General features: G+C 40.4%; 1 protein-coding gene across 1 annotated transcript; it reads left to right on the top strand.

Annotated features, from left to right (window-relative positions):
* Window positions 1-6439: 6439 nt before the first annotated feature.
* Window positions 6440-7668, top strand: LOC123244714 (glyceraldehyde-3-phosphate dehydrogenase-like). Its single transcript, XM_044673269.1, has one exon. The coding sequence runs from the start codon at window positions 6446-6448 to the stop codon at window positions 7445-7447; it is 1002 nt and encodes a 333-aa protein (XP_044529204.1). The 5' UTR covers window positions 6440-6445; the 3' UTR covers window positions 7448-7668.
* The last annotated feature ends 2390 nt before the right edge of the window (window positions 7669-10058 follow it).

Genomic DNA, 10058 nt, shown 5'->3' with positions numbered 1-10058 from the left:
CGCCTCAGCCCATGCATTCAAGCAATTGTTTATCTTATATGTTTCCTCTCCTGCAGTCCTTCCTCTGAATGTGGGTAGCATCTTTACCATAAATCCCTCAGAGCTGTCTTGTTTCCTGACTAAATTTTATACTTGTAAATCTTAGGTTTAATAAGTAGCCAGTAATCTGTAAAATATAAATTCCCTCTTTGTGTCAGGCGGGTTATTAATTGCATTCAGACAATTCTCAAATTCACTGAAATCATTATACATTATCAGTCCTAAGGATTCTCTAGCTATAGGTTTTGCGCAGAATTAAACTTAGCTAACATTTCACGTTTAACTGATACACAATTAACACCATGAAGTTACACTGTACATTATCAGACTCATTAGCAACTTTCCAAAGTTACATATATCAATCTTTAAGATTAAATCCAAGTAGGGGGCAGCTGGGTAGCTCAGTGGATTGGGAGTCAGGCCTAGAGACAAGAGATCCTGGGTTCAAATTTGACCTCAGACACTTCCCAAGTGTGTGACCCTGGGCAAGTCACTTGACCCCCATTGCCTAGCCCTTACCACTCTTCTGCCTTGGAACCAATACACAGTATTGATTCCAAGATGGAAGGTAAGGATTTAAAAAAAAAAAAAAGATTAAATCCAAGTGAATAGTCAAATTATGGGATAAAATCTCCCTTAGTATGTTTCAAAATTTTTTCCTCTTTTTTCTTCTCTCAGAGGGCCCTTTTGAGATAAGGAAAAAGAAAAATTATGGAACATATATTTTGCCTTTGTCCTCCATAAGTGTAGAGGTCAGTATTTTGTGAACACCCAATTAAGAAAACACAAAGACAAGACCTGCAATGAGGACACACATAAGACAAATCATTAAACATAAACTCAGGATCCTGCTAACTAAATGTATCTAGTTTTTACATTATGTTAAAAAATTCTTCTTGTGTGGTCTGGGTCTGAAAACTTCACCAAAAAAATCCATCTTGCGTTTTCCAGAGCACTATCCCTTTAAATGCTGCTGTGAGAAGTGAAGCATCTTGCCTCTGCCCTGACTCTTTTGCCTCTTTCCTTGCTGCTTGATTCATTATGAAATGAAAGTGTAGGGAGTGCATGTTTCTAAAGCCTATAATAAATTTTAACTTGACCGAGAGAATCTTTTCCTTTACTCTGACTGTGAATTGTGATTTTATACTTACATTGGTGGCTAAGAAGCTTCTTGACTGAGGCATCCACCCAGATAGTATGGAGAGGGGCAAATCTTCAGGTCTGCCAAAGTCTCGGGTTCCTGCCAGCCCCCAAGGCTTCTTCAGCCTCTCTCTTAGAGTAAGATATCTCTCACCGTCCTCTACCTGGATCTTTTTTTCAGCCATGTTGGGCATTTACTCCATGCCCCAAATCCTTACATCTACAGCCATCTGTTTTCTGTTCCTTTTCAGGCCTCAGACCTCCTGAATGCAGGCTTGTTCCTTTTCACAGCAAAAACGGAGCCTAGCCTGCTTTTTCCTCCAAACCACTCTACTGTTTTAATGTGCATGCTCTGAAGGGTTAAATTTTTGGTAGGAGTTTGAACAAAGGTCAGGAGAGCAGTTTGGTAAAACACAAAACACTTAGTTTATCCTGAGGAAAGTTCAGATAGGAAATAGAAAGGAGGAAAGTGAGAGAACTCATAACTATACGCCAAAATCCTAATCCTATCTAAAATTTTCTAAAAAACACTAAATCTATCTGTCTTCAAGGACAATTTCTTTTGCCAGGGGCCAGGCCTGACCTATACTTCCTACACTCTTTGTCTAAATTATATTCACTAACCAGCTACTTACCTACCTAAGCTAATCAATAAGCATCAACTACAATCACTTACAACCATCTTAAATCAGTTTTCTCTAGCCCAACTGTCAGTTACACCAAACTCCCAACTGTCAGTTATTTCCAACTTTTAGTCTCAGAGAAAACTACACAGACTCTTCTCCCAGGGAACCCAGAGACAAAAGCCCTTTCTAACTGAAACTATTACTAAATATAACTCCTTTGTCGCCTAAGTAACAGAACCTAGGTAACGGCTGTCAGTTAAGAGACTCTTACTAAGCAATGTTTCTATTCCTCTGCCTCTTAAAGAGACAGAGGGAGGGATTAAGAGAACTCCTTTTAACATATTCCCCCTGAGATCCATTAGGAGAGAAATCTTCCCAATGGATCTTTCAAATAAAACTATCTTACATTCTATATTAGAAACAGAGAAAAAGAAAGAAGGCAAAACAAATCTTATAACATGCAAGCCTCAAATTATATACAATTACAAATATTTACCATCACAGAAATCACACAATTCTTACTATACAGAAATATGAATCTATTCTTATTATACTCTATAGAAAAAAGAACCTATAGACATGAATCCAAATTCACCTTATTGTTACTATGCACAAAAAATACAAAACCCTTATACACACATTATATACCTATAACATCTCCCATTAGGTGGGTGTTGATCAACACTTATAACCCTTTGTAACACTTTATAAACATTTACATATCAGTTAGTTATTATAATCCTATAAATATATAAATAGTTATTTTAACTTTTTCTATAATCCTATAAAGGTATATTAATATTATTTTTAAATAGCAATCCTAAATCCTATAACATAACATAAATTATACACTTACCAATTGAGTATTATTACTCATTCTCTTTCAAACCTTTATGTACAAGAGAATCAAACCTTTTATTGAACTGCAAAATATAAGTTCCAGAGTTCATTGAAATGTTCTTGAAAATAGTGCCCAGTTGTCTTTGTAGTCTTCTTCTTGATTAGTTCAATGTCATTAAAAATAGTGTTCAGTTGTATCTGTAGTCTTGTTCTTGATGCATGCAGCTAATCATTTTTTTATGGCAGTTACTCTTTTCACATGAGAGCAAGAGCAATGGATCCATGATGTCTTTTCACCTATTTTGATTGCTGGAGGGGTTGTTAAAAGTACTTGGAATGGACCTTCTTGGGCTGGTTGAGTTGTGCCTGTTTGCTGGAAGTTCTTTATATAAACTGTATCTCTGAGATGTAAATCATGTAATGAGAAGTCTATAGGTCTAGCTTGCACCACATATGTGGCAATAGTTGTATCTCCTCCTAATAACGACATATATACAGGGTTAAATGGTTTTGCATGGATGACTAAATAGCATCTCAAATGGTGAGATGTGTAGATCTCCTTTTGGCCTATTTGCAGGTAGAACAATGCTAACGGTAGAACATCAGGCAATTTCAAATGAGTCTCAGTACATAATTTTCCAATCATTGTTTTTAATTCTCTGTTCATTCTCTCCACTTGTCCTGAGCTCTGTGGGTGGTATAGTACATGAAATTTTGATGTTATACCCAAGCATGAGTTTATTTGTGCTAAAACCAAATCTATAAAATGTGTTCCCCTGTCTGAATCAATTCTTGTCGGTAAACCAAATCTAGGTGTCATTTCTTTTAGAGTATTTTGGATACAGACGCTGCTGTTGCTCTTGCAATTGGGAATGCCTCCAGCCATCTGTTTAGTTGGTCTACTATAACTAAACAAAATTTGTTTTAGTATTTTTTGGAATTGCTATGAAATCAATTTGGAGATATTCAAATAGTGTATATGCTAAAGGATGTCACCCAAACAATTTTTTTGCAAAACCTATGTTGATTATACGCTTGGCAAGTTGCAAAAGCTGCACAGACTTTTGAGGCAATGCTTGCTATGCCAGGGGCTATCTGTATTTTCTTTACCGAATCTACAATGCTTTGTGTTCCAAAATGACCATTTTTATGGATTGATTGGCAAATTTGTTGATAAAAAGTTCTAGGAAGAATTGGTTTTCCTTCTGAGGCCACCCATACACCATTAACTTGTTTAACCTTAAAATTTTGTTTCCATTTTTAACCTCTTTTTCATTATATGCAAAAAACAAATCTGCTTCATTTATGATTGACAAATTTAAAATCAATTCAGTCTTCTATAGCAGCAAGTTTTGTGGCAACATGTGCTCTGTGGTTTCCTCTCAAAACTGCGTCAGTTCCACCTGTATGTGCAGAGCAATGTACTATAGCCAGAGTTTTAGGTAGTTGTAGAGCTGAAAGAACCTCATTTATAATTTTTGCATTAGCGATTGTTTTGCCAGATGATGTTAAGAAACCTCTTTGAAACCAAAGGGTACCCACAGCATGATATATTACAAAGGCATAGTTTGAATCAGTATAGATTGTTGCTTTTTTGTCTCTTGTGATTGTACAGGCTTGTTTTAATGCTATTAATCCTGTACTTGTGCACTTATATTTGATGGAAGTGAAGCTGATCACAGAGTTGCAAATTCTGTGACTACAGCTGCTCCAGTATAACATATCCCATCTCTGATAAATGAAGAACCATCTGCAAACAAAACTAGATCTGCATTTCTAAAGGAGTGTCCAGGAGATTTTCACAAGGTTTTTCTGCCATAGACACTAATGATTCGCATCTATGCAATAGTCCTCCTTTGACTGGTAGATCTGGAAGCAATGTAGCAAGGTTGAGTGTTGTGCAGCATTTTAAAGTGATGTTTTCATTGCCTAATAAAGTTATTTCAGATCTTGTAAGCCTTTGGTCTGAGAATGCCTGTGTTCTATGTGTTGGCAGCAAATCTTCTACTTCATGAGGGCACATTATTGTTAGTGGGCATCCCAATACTAAGTGTGCAGATTTTGTTACTAGAAAAGCTGTTGCAGCTACTCCTCTGAGGGATGGTGGTGCTTAAGAAGCTATTGCATTTACACAATGTTTTTCTTACATTTTGTTTTCCTTCTTCCTGGCCAGAAATGGATGATTTTGAGGAGTTTGGGGCCTCAAAGAGGAGAGAAGATTTGAATCAATTGCTGTTTGATGACCAGGCTTGGGAGAAATTTGTGGCTGAGTGGGCTTTCATGAGGTAAGTAAGCCCATAACTCATGGCTCAAGCCCACATGAAAAAATAGAACCGACCTAATTTTTAGATAAGGGAAGGACCTTTGAGATCATTTTGTCCAAGCTCTTTGCTTTACAGATGAGACATCCTCTTTTATCCCCAGCACCATTTACTGTGCCATTCATATAGAAGACCCTTTCCAAGGATATGTGTGTGTTTATTCTTTTAGTTTGGCTTGAAAACATTTCAATTGCTTTATTTTTTATAAAATTCTAGCTACTTAGAGAACTTCACTGAGGTTATGAGAACAGTAACAAGTAGAAAAATACATACTAAATCTCATTCCTTTTCTTCTCTCTAAAAAGGTGCTATCCACTTTCCCTCCTCAGATTGAGAAAGATTAATGAGTAGTTAGATAGCTGAAGGCTAAGTAGAGGGGTAAGTAGGGCTGCTAGGTGGTTTTCAAATCAAGAAGACTCATCCTCCTGAGTACAAATCTGTCCTCAGACACTTACCAGCTGTGTGACCCTGGACAAGTCCCTTCACCTTGTTTGCCTCAGTCTCCTTCTCCTTAAAATGAACTGGAGAAAGAAATGGCAAACTACTCCAGTATGTTTGCCAAGAAAACCCCAAATAGGGTCATGGAGAGTCTAGAATGACTGCAATGACTGAACAAGAACAAATGCTCAAATAGCTTCCACTCTACTGGAGGAAGACAACATGTAATAAATAAAAGCAGGCAAGTGGGAGCAGGAGCAAGGCTACCTTTGGAGGTGGAGAAGTCCAGAAAGTAAGGGATAAGGGGAGTTAGGTTTGATAGTTTCATAAAGTTTTAGTCCAGGACAGGAATAGGAGTTGTTTCTCAATATCTTTCCCTCCCTAAAAAAAAGATTTATGTATTTATTTATTTGTAAAATCTTTACCTTCTGTCTTAGTAACAACCCTAAGACAAGAGAGCAAAAGCTAGGCAAACAGGGTTAAATGACTTACTGAGGGTTACACAACGGAAGTGTCTGAGGCTAGATTTGAATCCAGGACCTCTGGACTCCAGTCATGGTGCTCTTATCCAATGTGCCACCTAACTGTACATTCCTCTTTTAAAATTTTTTTTAGTTAACAAAAATCTACATTCTCTTCCTCTCACATTGACCTCCTTACTAGAAAGAAGGAAAAAAGAAAAATCAAACCTTGTAACAAATATGCAAATAGATACACTGGCCAGGTCTTTCAGTGCCCTGGGATGAAGGGCAGGCTTGGGGAAGAAATTCCATCTAGGACAATGGAAGCATCCTGGCTAGAGAGCCAGAGCCCTGGATTCTGTAGCATCCCTGCCTGGGATGAGAGGATAGCTCCTCCACTTTCTTCTCCATGTGGGAACATGAGGCGGCCAGGTTCAGACCCTCACCCCAGCAGGCAAATTCTGACCCTATCCAGGAAGAACTTTCAGAATCTCCTCCTTAAAAAAAAGGGGGAGGCTCTCAGCTCTTCACCCAAGCTCGCTGCCAGAATCCTCTGCTGCAGTCACATCCTTTAGACAAGATGGTGAAGGTCGGAGTCAACGGATTTGGCCGTATTGGACGCCTGGTGACCAGGGCAACATTCAGCTGCAAAGACATAGAAATTGTGGCCATCAATGACCCCTTCATTGACCTCTCCTACATGGTTTACATGTTCCAGTATGATTCCACCCATGGCAAGTTCAAGGGCACTGTAAAGGCAGAGAATGGAAAGCTGGTGATCAACGGAAAACCCATTACCATTTTCCAGGAGCGGGATCCCGCTAACATTAAATGGGGAGATGCTGGAGCCGAGTACGTTGTGGAATCCACTGGCGTCTTTACCACCATGGAAAAGGCCGGGGCTCACTTGAAGGGTGGAGCCAAGCGAGTCATTATCTCTGCCCCTTCTGCTGATGACCCAATGTTCGTGATGGGGGTGAACCATGAGAAATACGACAATTCCCTCAAGATCGTCAGTAACGCCTCCTGCACTACCAACTGCTTGGCCCCCTTGGCCAAGGTCATTCATGACAACTTCGGCATTGTGGAAGGACTCATGACCACAGTCCATGCCATTACTGCTACCCAGAAGACAGTAGATGGCCCCTCTGGCAAGCTGTGGCGGGATGGGCGTGGGGCTGCCCAGAATATCATCCCTGCTTCCACGGGTGCCGCCAAGGCTGTGGGCAAGGTCATACCTGAGCTGAACGGGAAGCTCACAGGCATGGCCTTCCGTGTTCCTACTCCCAATGTGTCTGTGGTGGATCTGACCTGCCGCCTGGAGAAAGCTGCCAAATATGACGATATTAAGAAGGTGGTGAAGCAAGCTGCAGAGGGGAACTTAAAGGGCATCTTGGGCTACACAGAGGACCAGGTAGTATCCTGTGACTTTAACAGCGACACCCACTCTTCTACCTTCGATGCTGGCGCTGGCATTGCCCTCAACGACCATTTTGTCAAGCTCATTTCTTGGTATGACAACGAGTACGGTTACAGCCACCGTGTAGTAGACCTCATGAAGTACATGGCCACAAAGGAGTAAAGTGGAAAGCCATGATGGATCTTCATCCCCAGCCAAAAAAAGAGTAGCTCCACCACTGGGGAGCCCACATCCATAATAACCTATGTCCCTGTGCTGGGGATCCCATGCCCTCTTCACATCCCTGCCGCAGGCACCCCTGTAGTGGGGGGAGGAGCATAGTCCTATCTTGTGTACCATCAATAAAGTCATCACGTTCAGTGCAAAAAAAAAAAAAAAAAAAAAAAAGGGGGAAAGTACCAGAAATATGGATTATGAGACAGCTAGATAGCACAGTGCTGGAGATAGGAGACCCTAGTTTCAAATATGGCTTCAGACACTTCCTAGATGTGTGTCCCTGAGCAAGACATTGAACTCTAATTGCCCAGTCTTTACTGCTCTTCTGCTTTGGAATCAATCAATATTCAATATTGATTATAAGACATAAAGTAAGGGAAAGATAGACAGGCAGACAGATAGGCAGATGATAGATAGATAGATAGATAGATAGATAGATAGATAGATAGATAGATAGGCAGATAGAGTAAGAGGGGGGAGAGAAGGGGAGAGAGGTGTATGGATAGACAGATAGATGGATATAGATAGATGGATGGATGGATAGATGGGTGTACAGAAGCATAGCGGGTAAGAGGGATAGAGGCGGAGAGAGATAGATAGATAGATGGATATAAATAGATAGATGGTTGGATAGATGTATGGATATATGTATGGATGTATGGACAGAAGGAGAGAGAGAGAGGAAGAGAGAGATAGGTAGAGAGAAGGATTACCCAGAGCTCCTGAAGAAACTTTGGGTACCACCTTGTGGTGGAGGAGAAAGCTGAAAATGGTGAAAGAAGAAGCTCCAACAATTACTCATTTGTAGTTATCAGTTCATGATCATCTATTAAGCCCCTTATTATATCACAGTGCTATAAGTGATTTCCCCACAGTCCTTGGTTATGTAAGGATACTATTCGATTGTGTTCTATTCTGTTCTTCATTTTACACATGAGGAAACTGAGGCTTAGAGATTCAGGGGACTTGCCCAGGGTCACACAGGATCTGAGCCTGTTTGATGCTCTCTCTCTTGCCCTGAAGCATTTGGTCTTCATGAGTTATTGTTCAGTCACCTTCCATCTCTTCTCAGCCCCAAGTTGATTGCTGCTAGGAAATGAAATGAATGGAGGGGAAAGACCCAAGCAGAGCAAACTACCTGGAAGAGGAGGCAGGCAATGTGAGGATAACTCCCTGAGGGTGGGAGGAAGCACAGATGGGAGTCATCAATGTCCAGCAGAATCAGTCCAACTGGTAGAGCCAAAGCTACTAACCCACCTTGTAGTAAAGAAAACATTGTCCCTGGAGTTGACTCCCTTTGTGAGCCTGGGAAAGGGGACCTTTCCAAGTCTATTTCCTTATGTGGAAAACAGAATTAAAGAGCCTCATGCTATGTATGTCACAAGGCTATTATTAGGAAATCACTTCTTAGCCCCTGAAGGAATAAAGAGAGATGAGTTAAGCCTTAAAATATTATTGGGACAAATATGAGGAATTCAGAGATGTTGGGAAGACTTGCCTGAATTGACATAGACTGAAGGAAGTAAGTCCAGGAAAACAACCCCCAAAATGATCACAATGGTGGAAAGAAAAATAGTATGGAAAGATTTTAGGAGCAAAAATCTATAGGGAATGAAGACAAATATCTAAGAGTCAGAGCCATTGTTCAAGAAAACCAAAGAATATGAATAATTGATTTTCAAGGGGGAAATGACAAATTATGAACAACTGGGGCAACTAAGTGGCTCGGGAGTAGAGAGCCAAGCCTGGAGTCAGGAGGACTTGAGTTCAAATGTGCTCTCAGACACTTCCTAGCAGTGTGACCCTGGGCAAACCACCCACATTGCCTGCCCCTTACAACAATTCTGCCTTGGAGATAGTCCATATACAGTACATAGTTATAAGATGGGAGGTAGGGTTTAAAAAAAACATAAAAAAATTACTCCAAGTCAACAATGAAAAATGCAAATAATTCTGGATGTTTGTTGGGAAGGGAGTCAAGTCATCAGGTGCTCTTTCTTCATTAAGAAGGTGTCCCAATGCACAACACAACATTCCTTCCTTTCTGAGCGTTAGCAACCAGGAAAGTGACCTGAACACCAAAATTGTTCCCCCCAGAGGACGGGGGATGCACAACTATACAATTTTAGGCCAGTATCTTCCCTCTGAGGGAACAGAGCTCAACCACCAATCTCCTGCTCTCCAGACAGGAATCAAAGACTCCCTTTTAGAGGGGTGAGATTCCAGACATATCTCTTCATGCCTTCCTGGGAGCCACACTTAGGCAAATCCCATCCCCTACAATGAGCAACACACAGCTAACATCCATTATTGTTTGGTCTTTTTCTGATCCAATCATAATTTTCCTTTCTAGAAAAAGCAGAAGCAAAATGGTTTGAGCAGCTCTGACTTCTCCCTGATGTCTATGATCATCACCATCCTATGCCATCCATTTAGTGATCTTTGTCTTTTCATTTCTGGAGCTTAAGAAAATCCCCCCAAACCCCTCAAACCTTGCTCTCATCTTAAGGATTTTTTACTAGCCTCACTTCATTCTGGATTCTAGTGCTTCTAATGC

Source organism: Gracilinanus agilis, chromosome 4, assembly GCF_016433145.1.
Source record: "Gracilinanus agilis isolate LMUSP501 chromosome 4, AgileGrace, whole genome shotgun sequence".
In the NCBI taxonomy this organism is placed as follows: Eukaryota; Metazoa; Chordata; class Mammalia; order Didelphimorphia; family Didelphidae; genus Gracilinanus; species Gracilinanus agilis.
Note: the sequence above shows the minus strand (reverse complement) of the source record. Positions and strands in the feature narration are given on the sequence as shown.

Bases quoted from the DNA above. Each gene is read 5' to 3' on its own strand.
- LOC123244714 (XM_044673269.1), top strand. From the start codon at position 6,446: ATGGTGAAGGTCGGAGTCAACGGATTTGGCCGTATTGGACGCCTGGTG.